We start from the raw sequence: 18941 nt of genomic DNA on the forward strand, positions 1-18941 counted from the left end.
CATGCAGCAGCTTCCTCATCCAGACCACATCATTTCTGCTCTACAGAGGGCTGGGGATTTTCAAGGCAATTGCTGCCTTGTAGCCCGTTTGATATTTTTGTCTTTTAGTTCACCTCATGGCTCAGCTTGGATGTAAATTAAAGCAGGTGAGAGAGAGCCTGCTTTTGAGAGGGTGCTAATCTGCCTATGCAGCTGGGACAAAAGTTAAGAGCTAGAAGAGAACAAAAAAGGCAAGGGTGCTTATGTTACTGGGATAAACAAATGCACAGCTTTGAAGTCAGTGGCAGTTTACCCCACCTGTGATTTAACAAACTTGGTAGGCCATGAAATCTTTCATAATTAACTTCTACATTCTTGAATGTGTTGTATGTTTTATGGACTGGTTTTAATAACCTGTAAAAAAAAAAGTATTATGCTGTAAATTGAACAGGGAAGTAAGAACAGATTACAGTGCTTAAAAGGTGAATTAACACATCCTAGGGAATGCATTAGCTGATTTTTTAACTTGCCATTTTAACTGTTGCAAGAATGGCAATTTTGGGTTCTTCTGGAAATAGTTTGGGGTGTTTTTAGCAGAGGTGAAGTAGGCAGGGAGTGTCAGGGCTCACTGGGGGACATGGAGAGGGCCCCATGGGATGGAGCAGCATGAGGGAAGGGCCTCTCAAACCAGGGCCCATCCCAGTGAAAGAGCAGGGAAAGAGGTCTCATGAGTGAGGAATTCTGCTAGCAGCATCTTCTGTCCAAACCATCCAGGACTCATTCCTTTTCACACAGGGTGCTTTCTGGGGGATTGTGGGCTGTTTCTGGTGATGTGAAGTTCCACAGGTGTCAGTTGTGCCTCAGGTCAAAACCCATCCAAAATAAAACACAGTCCCTGTGAGTGTAGCAACGACCCACCACTTCATTTGCACAAAGACACTGTTTGTGTCATAATTTCCATCACTGTGCATTAATCTTTATTCTCCCAGTATTATAAAGACATTTGTGATTCTGATGTGAGGGAAAAATTAGGATGATTTCAACAGGAAATGGACTCTTGTACAAGATTCCCCTCCCCTTCCAGTTTCTGTGTAGCAGCTGCTGTTGCCAGGCTGTCTTTGTTGCTATGGTGGTGGTTTGTGTGCCAGAATTTTATATTCACTCTTCAAGAGTCACCTGATCGAGTGGCTGTGCCACCAAAGTTATCAGGCTCCCTCCTGAAGCTGGGGGCTGTGTCTGGCTGCTGGTCTGTGTGTATGGCACCCGGTGAAGGGAGCAGATTAAACAGCAGCATGTTCCAGTGGCCTCTGGCCCTCAGCTCACAGGACAATGAGCAGATGGGTGCTCTCAGTAAATGAGTGACTTCTGCATTTGGAAGGGGGCATTTCTCAGCACACAAGACAGCTGCACCACACCTTGTGGTCAGGTGTGAGCTTTGCTGTCTGCATTATGTGAAGTAGTTTTTGATCAGAAGGACTGAGCTTTCATCAATCGGAGGGTCACATTTTCTGTATTCCTTTTCCAGAGTTGTTCTACAGAACTTAATGATCCTGCTCCCACTGATAATTAGAGTATAATTTGACCCAATTTAAAATGCAGTTAGGATGATAAACTCAGGCTTCATCAGAAGTATAGCTTTAATCCCAAATCCTGCAAACACTTTTGTTTAACTCTTAGTATGCTCAGTGCACCTTTACAGGGAAGCATTTGCAAGGCTGAGGCCCCTGCTTCTCTTCAGAATCTAGAATTACAGCAATAAACTCAGGATAGCCAGTGAAATAGAGATTTAATACATATTTCTCTGAACCCAAATTTCAAACAATAAATTTAGGTTGTAGTTAATTTCTTATATCACTATAGAGTTTTTCTGTGTAGCTTTTACCATGTCTTCATTTGACCTGACTTTGGTCAAAGCCATCTGTTATTTACATCAATTATTGCTCCTTTCCTGTTTTGTTTACACACACATCCAGATGTGTATCTAAAATATTGTGCAGTCAGTTATCCCCCTGGAAATGAACTATTGGTACCTAAGCCCCTTACATAAAAAATAATGCTTTATGGGTATATTGCATTCTAACAACTTGTATTATCTATGCAAGGCAATACCTTGACTGTCTAGGCTGTGATTTTTGAACCTAGAGAAACAAAGTGTCCTGAAATAGCTCTTGCAACAACATGAGAGCAGCAGGCATCAGATCTGATTTGTAGGATTGGAATAACCACTTGAGTAAGCCTATTGCTGAGTGGGTTTTTTCCTAACACCACATCTTTCCTTCACTCTTGGAACTGGAAGGGGCTGAGTGAAGAAATAGGAGATCAGCATTTAAATGTTTAACTGAGGCTTTGGAGGAAGGTGTCTGGCTCTTCTGTTGTGAGGCTTGGTCCAATCATTTAAGGACAAGACCTTTGTGCTCTTTCTGGGTGTAACAATCCTGCTGAATGGAGCTGGTTTCCAGGTCACTGATCCCAAGCTTTGTGCAGAAGGAACTAGATTGAGACATGCTCTGAATTTGTGTTTGCAGTATGTACTAGGCACTGAGAAATGTGCTCCTTGCTGCAGCAGATGCCAGTGAAGCAATAGCAGTAACACATGAGCCAGCTATCTGGGTTGAAGCTAAAATTCCCACTGACTTCACAGAGCCCAGGATCTTTCAGCACAGGCTGAATCATAGGCACTTTCCAGAGCTGTTGTTTAAAAGGCATAATGCCATCTCCATTTGTGCTGCTTCTTCCTTTGGATGGAAAATTCCTTAGATACCTGCCACAGGAAAGGTGTATTTCTCTCCAAATACTATCAGGTTAAAATACTCAAGTCTGAAAAACCACAAATTGCTCCAGACAAAACTTCCCATCTGTAGTGACAGGCACCAGGATCAGAGCCTATCCTAATCCACAGGCCCACTTCTCCCATGTTCATATCAATGGTTGCTGGGAGCCTATGGCTTCAGCATGAATCCTGAGCTGTCATAAATTGTGATTTGTCTTCCCCTAACAAACACTGTAAATGAGTCCAGGCCAAGTGAAAGTGGATTTGTGGGTTTGTTGAGAACTGCCACAGAGGTGCCACCATCCCTGGCAGGTTTGCATCTTCCCAAGATGTGATTTCAGTAGACTGCTGGGAATGCAAGAGCTTAAAGGATCATGAGTAAGTACTGTAGCACCAGTACTCCCTGCTATTATTTTCTGGGGATTTTAGCAGTACTTTGATTCTTTGTATGCTGTATGAAATGAGATGAAAAGGCAGTTGTGAAAATGGCCCTGAAAATCTCTCCCTTTTCCCCCATCACGGAGCAACCCCATCCATCAGCACAGCCAAAGGCAGAATTGGTTATTGTTGCTTTAAGTCATGGCAATTGGCTGGGGATTACAGCACAGCAGGCAGAGAGCAGGCTCTCATCCTGACTGATGTGGCACCCCTGTTTGCAGGGAAGGTTAATAAGAACAAAAAATAGATCCAATGGGTTAATTGGCCTTGAAATGCGTCTGCTCTGTGCATGGGCTATGGTGGGGGAGCAGGTTCCCCTCCCACTAAAGGCAGTCAAAAGCCTTTCATTGAAGGGCAGAATCTGGAAAAGGCCCAGAGGAAAAGTTTTAGCAACTCTTTACAGTAAGAGCAAATCGGCAGTCCAATATGCCAGTTTTGTGGCTTTTTAATTAAAAAACAGAACCAACATCCCCACACTCAGAGTGAAGAAAAAATACTTAGTTTGGAGGAATGATATTCTAAAAGAGTACTAAGTTAAAAATACATTCAAAGACTTTTTTTCTGTGCAATTTGCTTTGTCTGTAGCAGAAGTTTGGCCTGGTGCCCCTAAATCCCAAGGGTCAGTTGGAAACCCCTACTGAGGAATTAGAAATCTCGTGTGCTGTGTTATCTGATGCTTTATCTCTATGATTGCACAGGGGCTCTCACAGAGAGAAGGTCATTGGTGGAGCACTTTGTTCTTCAAAAACATTTTCCTTAAAACCTCTGGATTCAGAGTTTTGCTGGGTGAGAGGATGTTTTTCCATCTTTATGCCTTCTGAGTTGAGTATACCTTAAACTGAATTAAGGTCACATTCCTTTGTTCTGAGGAAGCCTCTTCATCTTATGAGATCAAAAAGCTGTGGTAAAGCAGTTTCTGTGTTTTTAAAGCAAGAAGCTTTGGGAATTGTTTGTGCCACTCTTTCAATTAGAAGTTGTTCCTATTTTGGCATCATTGTGCAGGGTCATCGCTGTCCCTCTGCTTTTGCCATCACTGTTCCCTCAAAACTAAAAGCCAAGAAGTTTCACTCAACAGGAGGGAGAACTTCTGTGTTGAAGGCAGCAGAGCACTGGAACAGCTGCCCAGAGACGCTGTGGGGTCTCCCTGTCCGGAGACATCGCAGACCCACCTGGCCACGTTCCTGTGTCACCTGCCTTGGAGGGGACGCTGGGCTGGGTGATCTCCAGAGGTCCATTGTGAGATTCAGCGCTTCATCTCCTGCGGGACGAGACGCAGGGACACTCACCCTCGCTCCCTTGCAGAGCATTTCGGAGCGGTACCGGAGCCCCACGCGTGCTTCCCGCGGAGGGAGGTGCGAGCGTCTCCCACTGCCAGCGTCTCCCTGCCGTCCTTGTGCCGGCCGGGGCTGCGCCGGGGGAAGGCGGTGCTGGGGCCGGGGCCGGGCGGTGCCGGTGGCCGGGAGGTGGCGCCGCGGCGCCGCCGGCGCTGCCCTGGGCGCGGGGGAACCTCGGGGGCCGAGCCTGGCGGGGCGGGAGGAGGAGCGGCGAGGCGGAGAGGGAGGGAACGGAGCGGGCAGCGCCGCTGCTCCGTGCCCTGCGTGCGTGCGTGTGTGTGAGAGGAGCGGGCGGGCCGGCGGTATATAGAGGATGTGCCGCCGCATGGCTCGCCCCGGCCGCTGCCGCGCCAGCTCCTTGGGCCAGCGCCAGTGAAGCCTCTCGCCCTCGCCGCCCGGGCAGCCGCCTCCCTGCCCGCTGCCGGCGCCTCCGCCGGCCTCTCCGCCGGGTTTCCGGCGTCCCTCCCGCAGCGGCCGCTTGCCGCGGCTCCTCCGCGCCGGGGCAGAGCGAGCGCGTCCATGCGGTGCAGATGGCCGGGGCACAGCCAGGGGTGCACGCTCTGCAGCTCAAGCCCGTCTGCGTCTCCGAAACCCTCAAGAAAGGCGTCAAATTCGTCAAGTGGGACGATGTGAGTAGCCGCCGCTTCCCCCGGCGGGGCACGGCGGGCTTGGGGGGGGCGATGGGGCGGGAGGGCTGCGGGCCCTGCCCCGCTCGGTGCGGGGCGGCCACGGAGGTCCCCGCCGGGTGTCCCCTGCCGAGCCGAGCGGCGGGCTCGAACCGGCGGCTGGACGCCGGGCAAACTTTCTGCGAGGGCTGTCCTGTGGAATTGCGCCGGGCCGGTGCGGGCTGTGCTGGGCTGGCTCCTTTCGGGAGCGCCTTCCTCTCCCGCCTCCCGCGTTTCGGTGTGTGTATTGCCGCCTCTGTCCTCGAAACAGAGTTGTTTCAGCCTGGGCTCTCGTTCCCTCTCCCGTCTCCTCCTCGCAGCCTTTCCTTTTCTTTCTGGCTCCTGCTCCTCTCGCTGTCTCGCTCTTGCTGGTGGAGTTGTCATGCCCTGATGTTTTCTCCCAGTTCGGGTCCCCTTGGTCACCTTACTTCCTCCGCAGAAGACACCTTTCTTGGCTCCTTAGGGCATGACGCTGGCCTCACCATCATATCTGCTTTCCCTGTACTGCTTGCTGCTTCCCGGCCCTTTACACTTGTATAGCCTCACGTAGGAAAGGAGTGTGGTTTCCACCTCACCTTTGGCTGGGCAGCTGCTGGGCAGCTGGGATTTCTTCTTTGGCATGCTGGCTATGCCTGGGACACTTTCAGAGGAAAGGAGAGCTAAACGGTAGAGTTGTCATTTTCAAAGCCTGTAGGGAAGGAGAGCAGGACGAGTCCTCTGCCGGCTTTTGCTCCGGCGGTCCAGCGCTGGCTGTTTGTGTCTCAGTGCACGGAGGAGCAGGTGCCCCAGAAAGTCTGTGAGTGCTGTCTGGGGCCACAGAGGCATCGAGAGACTCGAGCTGAGGCAGAGAAATGGTTGGGAGAGAAGACAGGCAGCCTAAAGGCCAGGAGAATTGTTGAGAATGAGTTGTTTCAGAGGTCTTGTATGTTTGCTGTGAGCTTGGCCGTGCTAAAGACGTTCACAGCAACAACTGGAGGGACAGCAGCGAGGGAGAAGGAGCAGTTCATATGTAACTTGGCTTGTTATATCTCGCTCTTCTGCCGCTGCTTTCAGCCTGTCCAGCAGCCAAATGTGTGAGCCTGACCCCTATAAACCTGTGATAAACACTCTCAAGGAGAAAGAGAACATCAGAAACCAAACAACTTGTGGTGTGAAGTTTTATTTACAGTAATAAGCGAACACATTTTTTAAAGGCTCAACACATTGACCTTGTCTGCAGTATCAAACAGTGGCTTGATACAGGTTCTGCATGTGCAGGAACTAGGCTTGAATGAGAAAACGTTTTCTTTGGGTTGACATTTTCCTTTAGGGTAGGAAAAGGCAGCCGTGTCATTTGCAGTTATTGTTTTATTTTTGGTAAGTTACCAAGGTATTTCCGTATGTGTATGCAGAGGTTGAGCTGACGATGATTTGAGTCTCCAGACTGAAAGCCCAAGCCATCAGCCAACAGTTTAAGTTATTAGGGTGCTATTTCCCAAACAGTAGTTGTATAGGTAGAATTAAAAGATGAAGAGGTGCTCTCCATGCACAATGGATGTTCGCTTGCCTGCTACAGGCTAGTTGGTAAAAAGATGTACAATTGTAAACCTGAAGGCTGCACTAATAAAACATGGCTAAATTCTGGAGAAACAGCTGTATTTTGGGTTAAAGGTGTTACTCAGCAGTCCACAGGTGTTACCTGGAGTGTGGGACTGAGTTGAGTCCTGTTGTGTTTAGTGAGTGCTTTCACTGGCAGCTCTGTGAAAGGTGATGCCTTTTTAGGCACACTTCGATGAAGAATTCCAGCATTAACTCATTGTTGACTGTGCATTGTGTGCATTTCCCACCCCTCAGCCCTCCTGTCTTGCCTGTAGTGTTCTCAGCAGTGGAAACCCCACAAAATCCAAGGTTTCAAGGGAAGGGAGTCTCCTCTGGCTCACACACTGTTTGTTATGCACCATTTCTTCTGACCGTGTGTGAGAGTGGGAGTTGAGTTCTTCCATGCCTGTGCATTGGGGCAGCCTCTGTCCTCTCTGTCCCCTTCCCTGCTGTTTTGGGTTGCAGTTTAAAAATGGTCCTACTGACTTTGCTTTGTACTTCATGAAGCAGAAGCGGTTGTTTTGAATTCTTCCCACTTGTACCAAGTTTCAGCCCAAAGCAAAGTTTTCCTAGCTGAGCTTTAAACCACAGAGAATTTTAAAATGGGAATGCTGGAAGCATTTAAACAGGAGTGTGAGAGGGGTTGAAGGAATTCTGTGTTGTGTGGAGTAGCATCACAGAAAGCGTTTGCCAGCTTTGAGAAGGACTCTGGGACAAGGTGTGCGGAGCAGCCTGACAAAAGCTGTGGTGGTGCAGATGTGAAAACCAGTCCACATACGGAGCTCCCCTCCTGAGCCTCTGGTGGCTCTGTGCTGGGCAGTAACTGAGGTGCTGAAGCAGATGTTGCAGTGACAATTCTCATGGACCCCTCTCTGAGGAGCAGCACTGAGATCTGCTGTGTGTCCCTGTGAGCCCCATCCAGTGCCTGCTGTCCCTGCCTGGGGGGATGGTGAAGTGCAGGGGAGGGGCTCACATCAGCCACTCCAGGTCACAGACAGGCATGGGAAGGCTTGGGATTCAGTCTCCTCTGCACACCATCTTCAGTTTCTGAATTGGGATAGCATTAGGATCAATTAAAAAGGTCTGGCTTTGCAAGACAAGTCACTCTTTCATGCCTTGGGATTGGATGCAATGCTGCTCCCCCCATCCAATGCCTGTTCACAAATTCCACTGGGGATCAGGGTGTGAAGCACTAAAGTCAAACAGTTCATTGTTGTCCTGTAACTTAGCTTCTCTTCCCACTGTTTGTGTTGTTTTCTGTAACAGTATTCCGGGTCAGAAAGCAAATTTCAGAATGATGTGTTGCTCTTGGTGTGTAGCTTGGGATTCACAAGGCACCGAGCAGAAATGGCTGCTCTTGGAATCTGTGAAAGAGAAACGTGGCTGGCCGCGTTGGTCTCTCTTGTGGCTGTGTCCATGTGTGTGCCTGGGTCAGACAATAAGCTTGGCTGAGCTTCCCCAGGTTGTTTCTTGAGTTGGGCCTCTGTAGCTGCTTCTCCCTGACTGCTGGGAGAGGCTCTGAGCCTCCTGACTGCTGCCCTGGCTTTGAGCAGCTGTGCCCTTGTATTGCTAGAGAGAACTGATGGGGGGAAGGACTGGCTGCATCCCCTCTGCTGTGCTTATTGCAGCTTTTCCTGATCAGCCTTTCAAGTGGGTTAATAAGTACATGTAATTAAGTTCACAGGTGAACTGTTTTGGTAAGAGTTTAAGCTTAATGTAGCAGAATGTGTTGCTAGGCTGAGAAGGGTAAGGGAGCTCGAGTATAAAAAGCAACTTCTCCCAGGAATTATCTGTTTTGAGGGCTGAAATCTGCCCTGGCTGACTTCTTTCCTTGTTTTTGTCTGGCCTGTAGTGGGAACAAGATAGACATAACTGAGTCTGTAAGTAGCCCAACAGCCAGAGCACAGCTGAGCTGATATTTTCTCAGAGCTGTAATTGGCACACTCTGGCAAGTTAATATGATGGTGTACGTTCAAAAATAGGTTTGTTTTCATTTCTTGCTTTAAAGGCTTTCTTATCTTCCCTAGTGATAATTTGTACTTTGCATAAAGATTTTGACTGATCTCTCTGTGGCTCACACTATTTACTTTCACTTTTAAGTATATTGCTAAGGTGAATTCTACCTAAATTGAGGGCCAGGATTGAAATTTTCTAGCCACATCTTTTTTCCTAAACTGGAAAACTGGATTACTGCATCAAACCTCCTGGCTGGTAGCATTGCTTAGTGGCTGCAGAACTTCCCCAGGTGAGCAGCAAAATAGAACCCAGGTCTTTTAAGTTTTTTTTTAATGCCTTTCTCCTAGAGCACTTTGTCTTAATAAAGCATTTTTGAGCTCAGAGTGAATGCTCTGGAGATTTGCAGGCTTTATCTGTTTAGAATGTTTTAAAGAAGACTATCAAGAGTATCCCCTTTAACCTTACAAGTAAACATAACATCAGAGCATCTTTATTATGGATAAGCTGAGATGAAATAAATAACCAACTTGGAATTTTTCAGAAGTTACTTAAAATAACTCTTTTCCCCCCTGCCTTTTTTTGTTTGTTTTTAAACTGCTCAAGCCTGCCACTCCAGTACATTAGTGAGGACATGAAAAATGAGAAACCATTGTTCTGTGTGTGTAAAACTAAAACAATAAGCTGAAGAGTTTATTTTTTTTGTGAACACTTTCAGTCTGGAGTGAAGAGGTCAAGTCCAGCATTCCAGAGTTTTTGTTGTTTCTTCTTTGTTGCTAATCTTTATGTAGTAAACAAGTATCAGCTCTGGGCTATTTAAAAGTATTTTATCTGAATGAGTGGAAGTTGTGGCTTTGGTCTTTTGCAACACAGAATATTGAATTTACAATTGTAAAGAGTTAATATTTAGTAAATTGGAAAGCCTGAGCTTGGCTGAAAAGCTCTTTATAACTTGAGTTATAACTTTCTGTTTCCAACTTTCTTTTGGAAAGCTCTTTATAACTTCAGTGTGGGGGGAAAATGAGATTTGGATCTGCTGCAGATGGGTTAAATGCCTGCCTGAGAGGATCTGATGATCAGGTCATAGATGACATCTCTGTTACTGGGGTTTTGGAGCCCTTTGGCATATTAGTGGATACATGGGAAAGGGAAAAACAGAAAACAGCTCCTAAATAAGCGAGCATTCTTTGGGAGAGGGAACTTAACTGGGAAATCGGGTTGTGCACTGTGTGCTCTCCTCACTTTAGTGTTTGAATGCTCAAGGCTGTTTTGGGTTTTTTTAACCAAACCTGGAGTGAAGTAGTTAATGCACAATTAACTCTTGCAGTCTATTTCTAACTATGCAGTCTTTGATCTATTAGAAAGTAAATGCTTCATAAGCACTTTTAAATTTATTTTCACAAGGCCCATTAAATGACCAAATTTTCTAGTTTCCAGTTATAGTATTGTAGATCCAAAAAAGACCAACATTAAAATCTCCTAATTTTTTATCTGTGATTAGATACCTTGGACCTCATTTTCAGCCTGCAGTGCCACACTGTCAGATGTTCAGAATGCCTCCCCAGTGATTTCAGCTGAATTTGAGCTCAGCATCTCGGAAAGTTAGAAAATGAAATGTGGAAATATAATTCCAGTGTCCTCTCACAATCAGAAGGCAGCATTTATGCTGATGAGCAGACTGGTTCAAATTATTTTCTCAGCATCGCACAAGAACTCTCTGGCCATGGTGAAAATCTTCCTGGTTGGCATTTCACTGCCTTTGCTCTAAAGTTCTCCCTTTATTCTCTGTTTCTTGGCTGCTTAGCTTGCAGCATTTAGGGAATCATGCAAACAAATGCAGTAAGAGGCTGATTAGCTTGTGTGTGAGGATATCCTGAGAGATGGGTTGGGGTAGGACAGACTTCTGAGAAATCCCACTCAAGGCAGATCGTCAAAACTTGCAGTGTTTGAGCAGCAGAACGATGATTTCTGTCCTGTGGTGCCATCACCAAAGTCTATCCAGGGTTTAACAACTAACAGTGAAGGATATCTTCTTGCATGTTCCTGCTGAGCAAGTGGAATTTCATTTTACACTTCTAAGATCAATTCCAGTTTGGCTTTTTGTCCTTCCCCCAAAGGGGAAAGTGACTCGTGTCACTTTCTTCTTTGCAGCCTGTTCCCTTGTGGCAGGTTTGGTTCCTCTGCCCTCGGGGAAAGACGGCATCTTTTCCCTTCCACTTTATTTCAGGGGTTCACTGCAAACGGGGTGGGAACTTTCTCCCTTTCACTGTAGTTCAGCTGTCAGCCTGAGGAAGCCCTTGGTTCTGATTGTCTGGGTGATGCTGTTTAGTGCCAGTCTGAGCACACTCTGGGTATGATGGAATTCTCAGCCAAGGGTCTGCTGAGCCTGTGCAAACTGGAGTTCTGCTGTCCCTTGTCCTTTGCTCCTTTGCTTCCCCCAGGCCTGGAATCCAGCTGACTTGTGGGCTGGCACCAGAGCTCTTCTTAGGGGCTGTCCCCAGGTCTGACACCTGTGCTCAACCAGACCTTAGGCCCTTTGGCCAAAGTGAAAGAAATGTTCAAGAACATTTTGCCTCTGCCAGAAGGAGTCCACACTTCTTAGCTTTGTGTTTCAAAGCAGTTTGGCAGAAATTTTCCAGAAGATTCAGGCAAGCGAAATAACGATGTGTAAAAGTTTTCAGGTTATATTTGGGGATGTTCAGTGTCTCTGGAAATCTGAGGCAAACCCAGGAAAGAACTGACAGCCTTAATAAGGCAGTGTCATGAGCCCCATCTGTCAGAAGAGCTGAGGACAGAGGCTGCTCTGCTGTTCTTTTGAGAATCTGTTGGTGTGAGTTTTGACTGCTGCTGTTTCTAAGAAACATCATTATCTATATCTGATTCATTAAAACACAAGCTCGTGGTCATGGAGTAAAAGGTTCCACCTTGTGCACAGCCAGGCCATGGTGGTGCTCTGATGAATATGCTCAGAAAGGAGCTAAACCCAAGCTTCCACCTCTTCACTAATTATCTTTGGGTGATGATCTTTACTGGTCAGTAGCAATGGAATGGAGGTGGCACTTTTTGCTCACTGGTGTTCCAGGTAGTCAGAGGGCCCCTCTCTTAAAATCAGACCATTTAATTCTGGATTTGTCCATTGATCCTCTGTGCTTGTGTTCTGCCGTGCCTGGCTGGTGAGGATCCCAGAGCTCCTTGTGGCACTTTCTGGGCACAAAGTTGCAACCTGTGTTTCAAAGTATAAAACAATGAATATTGCTAATGCAGGCTCTGAGGCTGAGCAGCCAATTAGGAGGCAACTTAATGGAGTAAGTAGAGAACAGCCACATTACTCCTTTGAGGCTGTGGGATCGGAGGGAAGTAGAGAATTGGCCTGAAGTCAGCAAAGAGAAAGATGGAGGACTCCTAAAGGTGAAATGAAAAGCCCTTCAAGAAAATGATTCTCTTTAGCTGAGGCTGTGTGACACACAGCACTCTGGGACAGCCAGGCTAGGGCCACTCTTTTGCCAGGAATTGGCAGGGGCAGTCTCTGGGAAGCCAAGGCACTGCTGGGCATGAGCAGCCAGGGATGGCATTGAACAATCTGATAACCCACAGGCACTGGCACCACTGACTGGGACACTCTCCCTTTCTCTTTTCCCTCTGCCCTTTCGGGTCACAGCTGCTCTTTGCCTTGCTCACCTCATCCTGTGCCTTTTCTATGGACTTGGAATTGCCCCAGGAGTCTGGCCTGCTGCTCAAGGGGCTGCTTGCTTTGTTGATATCCAGAGGGATGGATATAGGCTACTCCCCTACTGCACATTTAAATCTCCAAACCCTTCAGCTTCAGAGATGGGCAGCACACTTGGCTTTTTTTCTGGGTTATTCTCGCTTTTGCATCTGAGTGGGTTAGGGGAGATATGCATGTCTGCCCCTGATTAGTTTGTCCTTGAGATTTTGCTTGTTATTTTTAGTTTTCCTCCTCCTCTGTTGTGTTCTGTCTGTAACCTCTTTGTTCAGAGTTGTTCAGAGTTGTGTGTGGTTGGTCAGTCTGTTCAGGAGAGTTATGAGGTCAGCTCTTTGGGTGAGGAAGTTGAATTAATGCACTTCAGGATACTCATAAATGACTGCAGGTGTGTCCTATGGGTCATAAAGCACAGCCATTCCCTTACCAGTACAATGTTTGTAAATAAATGCACCAGATAATTGTTGGTTGAAGCAAATACCTATTTCAGAGCCTTGAACTTGAATATGTATTGCAGAAGGTTTTTCCAGGAGTCCTTTTGATTGTTTCCTGCCTTTGCAGAGTGGTATAAGAGCAAGAGACCTGTCCCAGGTGCCAGAAGACTTTGCTTTACACTGGAGTGGGTGGAAGGACTTGCAGAGCTGCCTCCAAAAGTTTATTTCCATGCTTCCACACCCAGAACCGAGCGTGGCATTTGATGTCAGGGCTTTACAAGAGTGCTAATTAACTTGCAGAACATATAAAGCATGATGCACATGGCTTTTACTGCTGCTGCTGGCTGCATGGAGGAGTTCCCAAGGCACATCTAGCACAAATACATGTGCAGAGTTTTCTCAGATCCTCATGTTCATCAGCACGTTAATTGTGCTGTGCCTGAGAGTTAATTAAAAAAAAACAAGCAAACAAAAACCCCAGCACAACCAAACAGCTTTCTGGGGCAGAGATTCCCAGAGCAGGGTTCACCCTGTCATGATAAAGTTTCCTTCAGGCCACCTGATAGATATTGAAGGTTCTTTCCCCTCGTCCTCTGCTTTGAGTCTGATTTTAGTCAACATTTTACACATGTACAGAAGTATTGCTCTGATAGCTGTGTGTCATTAAACACACTTTGGTTTGAAATGGTGAAGCAGCAGAATTAGTTAATCCTGACAGAATTGCTTTGTGTCTGTTTCCCATCACTTCCTTCCCTTTCCCCCTGGAATTCCTTGTGTCTCATTCAAAGGCAGGAGGACACTTTCTTTCCTCAATTTATATTTTCATGCACAGGCTGCACATGACACAATGAAATAAGTTAAAAAAGGAGAGTTATGTCTCCAGAGAAGGGTTTTTTTTTTCCCCCCTTCCTTTTGAATAGTGGAGGTCTAAGAGTCTTTTTTTAGGTTCTTATGGATACAGACAGATTCCTTCAGGGTCTGATAGATTTTAAACCCAAATTTGCATGTTGCTTCAAACAGTATCCAACTCTCAGGTGTAAAGGATATTAAACTAGGAAGAAGGGGGGGGGGGAATAAGATTTTGCAAATTCTGCATGTCTGCTCTCTTAGGGAAGGGCAGTGTTTTAATGAAGGGTCAGTGACAGAGCTTTGGGCCCACATGGGATATTCCTGTACTATTTGTTTTATTTGTTTATCATGTCACTTCCATCAGCTTTCTTTGTGCTTGTACTCCACTCTGAAATATGCTGGATTTAAACTTGAACCTGTTACAGCCCATTTTTTTCCCTAAAGCCCCATGGACTGACCTCACACATTTCTGCTTTGGAAATAGGTGAATGCTAAAGCTGTAAAATACCTGCAGCACCTCAACAGAAATAGAAATCCTTTCTGAGGAGGAGCTGTGTGCTTAGCCTGGCTTTCTGGGGAGCTGAGGCTTAGGCAATTTTTCTGTATCCTTGTCTTTTTCCGTTCTGTGCCCCTTCCATAACTCCTAAATTGAGCTTGAAAAATGGGTAGAGGTCTTGAGACTGTTTTTCATGGCATCCATAAAGAAACAGAGGAGAAAGAGAGGAGAAATCCTGTCAGGAGCAGGGTGCAGTGGGGTCAGTTGTTGTTGGGCACCAGGGCAGCCTGATGTGAGAGAGGGGATGAACTCCCAGCTGTGGAAAAGGCCTGGGTGAGAGCTTGTGGCTCTGAGTCAGGCTTTGCTGTCACTCAGAAAACACTCAGGAATTTTAGGTAACAAGGCTGCCTTGCTCAGTGTGCTAAGAAATGGGCCTGGTTTTAAATGACCTGAGCTGTGGATGTTACCAGACTAGACAGGTTTTCAACCAGTTGGAAAGTTGAGTGGAATACAGATAGATTCCCATTACCAAAATGTTCATGGTTTGATTAAAAAAGAGGTAAATCTTAATGGAATGTTACTGACAAAAGTCTTGATGCAAGGAATCCTATTCCATGTTTTCTAGGCAAATCCAGCCTCTGTACAAGTAAGTTTTAGAGGTATTGGGTGTTGCTGGCTGAAGGTGAAGTCAGATCAAGGCAGGCAGTGGGCACCTGGCTGTGATGTTTTACTGGGTGGGCTCTGGTTTGACATCCAGGCTGTTTTGCCTGTTGAACTTCACCCACTTGCAGCTTTGCTGGGTTGACTCTGTGTGTTGACAAGCCTGCAGTTATGAGGTGCTGTCTCCACAGGAATGGAAATACATTATGTCAGAAAAATGGAGATGAGGCAGGTGATACTAAATTCTTTCAGTGCCATCTTGCTAGCGATACCTTCAGGGTAATTTCTAGATGTTGCAATTCATTAGCACGGATGGCAAAGCAGCTTGTGCATAATTATGTGTTCTGTGTGCTGACATGGATTTTTTTGGTTGTCCTTTCTCTGCCAGGACTCGACTGTTGTGACTCCAATTATCCTCAGAACAGACCCACAGGGATTTTTCTTCTACTGGACAGATCAAAATAAGGTAAGAGAAAAGCTTCCAGCTCCAGAATGGTTCTTTCTTTTCTCTGTGGTGTGATGAGCAGTCCTGACACAGCAGACAAGCATTTATCAGCATATTTTTGGAGAGCAAAGACAGCAAGCTCATCCCTGAGCGCCAGTCTTGGTGAGCTGGTTGGAAGATTTGGGAAATTCCAGCCATGCTACTGCTGGGATGCCCAGTGAGGTGTACAATTGTCCTGGCAAGGGCAGGAAGGATCCATTTGGGATGCTGTTGTGGTTCATGGCTGGTTTGTGGCTTCTCTTGCCTTCTGCTCGTTGAGGATTTTGTCTGTGGTGCGTGGCAGAGTTCCCAGAGGCCACAGCTCCCTTTGGATTCTCCCTCCTCAGCGGCCACGTGCTCCCTGCCGTGCCTGGTGGGCCACGTCACCGAGTTGCTCCTGATCCTCCCTGGCCGCTCTCAGGAACATTCCCGTGTGCTGAGCTCACCTCGAGCCTGATCCAGCCCTGCCCTGCTCCAGTTCCACATCCCTGCCACCCCTCAGAGCCACCTCCCAGCTGCTGGAGCCTGCAAACTCAAGGGAACACAGCAAAGAGGGCAGCAGCACCGCAGCACCTGGGTGCAGCTTGTTTGGTACCCAGGCTTATCAATAAATATATAGAAAATGAGTGTTGCAGTTGGTGTTGTGGAACACTGTATCCAAACTGGGAATTGAGTGAGTTTCTCCTCGTTACAGAGGTGAATTTTCAAGTACTTATCAAGTGCTTGTGCTGGCTCTCTGCTGGAAATGGTGTTGAACTTGGTAGTGCTTGAGCTTTGGCCTTGCATGAGTATCTGCCAGAAAACTTGGATGTGTGCTTGTAGTGTTCTGGCTGCAGAAACCTGGTGTACCAGTTGTGTAGCTGTGTTTTGGGAGTTCTTGTTGATTTTGTTTGGATACCAGGGCAAAAATAGCTTGAGGAGACAGCAGCCATGAAAGGTGCAGGCACACTGAGGAGGCAATTTGCTGTTGTGTTGGATTGTGTTTATTTATGTTTGCTTTCGAGGGGAGATGGAGCAGGGCTTGGAGTGAGTCTGTTTGGAAGCATGTTTTCTCATTTTCTGGTGAAAATCCTGTCTTTGCCTGTGCTCCTGCAAGGTTTTGGTGGGTGATGGTGAGTTCATCTGCTGACAGGGCAGAGCTGTTTTAAATTGCTGCCCTGAGCAGCCAGCGAGTGCCCTCAGAAGCTGTGCCTGATTTACACTGAGCGTAAATCCTGTGCCAGGACACAGTGCAGCCTTTTGGCCTGTTCCTTCCCTTGCATAAACTAATTGTATAAGCTAAAAAAGAGCGATGGGCTTTGTAAGAATAAGTGGAAACGAGAGTTGGTTGGAGAGTTTATTTCACTTTTAATGTGTTTGGCGCTAAGACCTCCTTCAGTTTCCTACTGTTGTCTGTAAAAACAATGTCTCGGAGCAATTCTGTGAAGGATAGCTATTTATAGAATTGTTGTTCTCATATTCATGAAAAAATGTATTTATAATGCTCAGAGCATTTTTTTAAAGGTTAGGTATTTATACGAGAGGCTTAAGTGTCAGTTTGGTTTTTGAACTTGCAAATCAAGACTCTAAAGAACAAGAGGGGTTTTTTCTGGTTAATAATTCATGACAACTAGGTGAAGCTTGTTTCTAAACACCATTCTAGCAGTGCCTGTTTAAAGAAAGTAAATTTATATCTGCTGGGGTGCTGATAGTGCAAGGACTGGAAAGGAAATGCCATTTTCTGCTTTTACAGAGTATTTGGGTTCATGTTGATTGCGAGATTGCAAATACATGAAAAAAGGAGGTTATATGGGAGATCCTCTTTAATTTCCTTCTCTTTGTGTGAAGTCATCCTGTGATGATAGTGGAACTATGTGAAGGAACGTGAGGACAATACACCCTCTGTGTGATCACTTTCTCTTTTTTGCCTGTGTTATTTTGTTTAAGCAATTGCTATTTTCTGTGTGTGGAAAGATAAGCCTTGCTGAAGCAGGTGATGAAGTGGGAGAAGCCTGCTGCCAACTCCCTTGGTCAGGAGGGAGCTGAGTGCAGGTGCTGTGGAGGTGAGGCTGAGCAGCAGCCATCCCTGAACCCATCCGTGTGTCCTGTTTGCCAGAGCCTGTGGAACAGTAAATCACTGCTGGACAACGCTGTGCTGCCTAAAGCAGGAATCTGCCCCCTCTGCTTGCTGTTGCCTTATCAGTAAACTTATATGAATTGCTGGGAGGGAAGAACAAAGCAAACAGCCACTCCCCTGTGCTGTATTTTTATTTAGCTCAGAGAACTGGTGGTGGAGCCCTGCAGAGTTCCCAAACTCCTTGGCTGGTTGAGCTGCTTCTGGCATGGTTTTCTTGTTCCCTCCCTCTTGTGTTTCACCTCTGTTGCAGGGAAAGGCAGATGATGTGCAGTGCCTGCTGCTCAGCAGTGGGTCTGGGCAGCCTGGGGCAGTCAGAGCCCAGAGTGGTGTGAGGATGGAGAGCAGAGCACCCTCAGTGTCCCTGGCCCCACCAGGAGCTCTCTTGGGCTCACAGGCTCTGCAGCCCAGGCAGGGCTCCAGCCCCAAAGGCTGCTCAGGGGCAGGCTTTGCATGCTGCACTTCTTTCCCTTCAGCTTTCTGATCCCCAAGTCAGCACCAGTTTGCAGTTTCGTCTCAGGAGCTGAGTGCTCCTCACAGACAATCCAGGATTTGTAGTTTCAGCCCCACAGAGATCCCTGCCACTCAGGGTATGCCACACGTGGAAGACAATTTCAGCTGGGTGACAATTTGTGTGTGTGAAGGTCTGGTCAGTAATTAATTTAAGCTCCAATCTTGCAGTTGGTGTCCTGCATCTTGACCTGCTCACTGTGCATTTGCATGTTTCATCAGTGAGGGTAATGCTCCACAGTCAAGGCACCCATAGCATTTCCCTGTTTGCTGGTAATGACAAGAACACTTGATACCTTTTGTTTTGAACAGATGGCAGGACAGCTTTCTGATGTTAATTGTATTTTTCAGCATGAAGTTCTTTTATTGCTGAAGATTCAGGAATATTTTCTTCTTCATCTGTATGCAGACTGCTGGCTGATTCCATAATATTACTTGAATGATTCTCAACATGGACTTTAAAAGAAAAATTAATGTGACAAGCTTATGTCTGTTACTTATCTTATTGTTTAGGTAACATTTCTTAACTGCAGCAAATCCAGACAGTATTCATTGTGGTGTTGTTTTTTTATATGACCTGACTAAAACATAATTCAATTTCTTGGTTTTTTTCCTTTTAACACAGAATGCTATTTCTTCCATTTGTTCTTATTCTGGTCATGAGTGTGGAAGAAAGATAAAATTTACCCAGGTGGAGAGAGTCTGCTAGAGTAAAAAGGAGTGATAATCAAAAGCATTTTTGAGGAGATGAGCAGAGGCTGGAAGCATTTGGTGTGTTTAGCCCAGCTAGCAAAGCAAAGCCAGACAAGGGCTGATTTGTCTATGGATAAATGTATTAATGGATGCACAGGCAGACTAGGAGAAGAAAAAGGTATTGTCAGGCAGTTTGAGCGTTATTACTCCTGCATCCTTTGTCTGGAAGTTGTTATGCAATCAAAAGGATGTGGGGAGAAGGCA

The 18941-nt window shown here is 46.4% G+C and overlaps 1 protein-coding gene across 2 annotated transcripts in view; it reads left to right on the top strand.

The window, feature by feature from the left end:
- The first annotated feature begins 4762 nt into the window (after window positions 1-4762).
- The window catches only part of PLCB1 (phospholipase C beta 1), a 325489-nt gene continuing 311310 nt past the window's right edge, over window positions 4763-18941 (top strand). For both annotated transcript variants that reach the window (XM_084203396.1, XM_084203397.1), the window contains exons 1-2: window positions 4763-5150; window positions 15266-15343. In XM_084203396.1, coding sequence (XP_084059522.1) covers window positions 5052-5150; window positions 15266-15343 — 177 coding nt within the window. In that variant the 5' untranslated portion in view covers window positions 4763-5051. The remainder of the gene's footprint in view (window positions 5151-15265; window positions 15344-18941) is intronic.

Source organism: Fringilla coelebs (assembly GCF_963513975.1).
Source record: "Fringilla coelebs genome assembly, chromosome: 3".
Taxonomy (NCBI): Eukaryota; Metazoa; Chordata; class Aves; order Passeriformes; family Fringillidae; genus Fringilla; species Fringilla coelebs.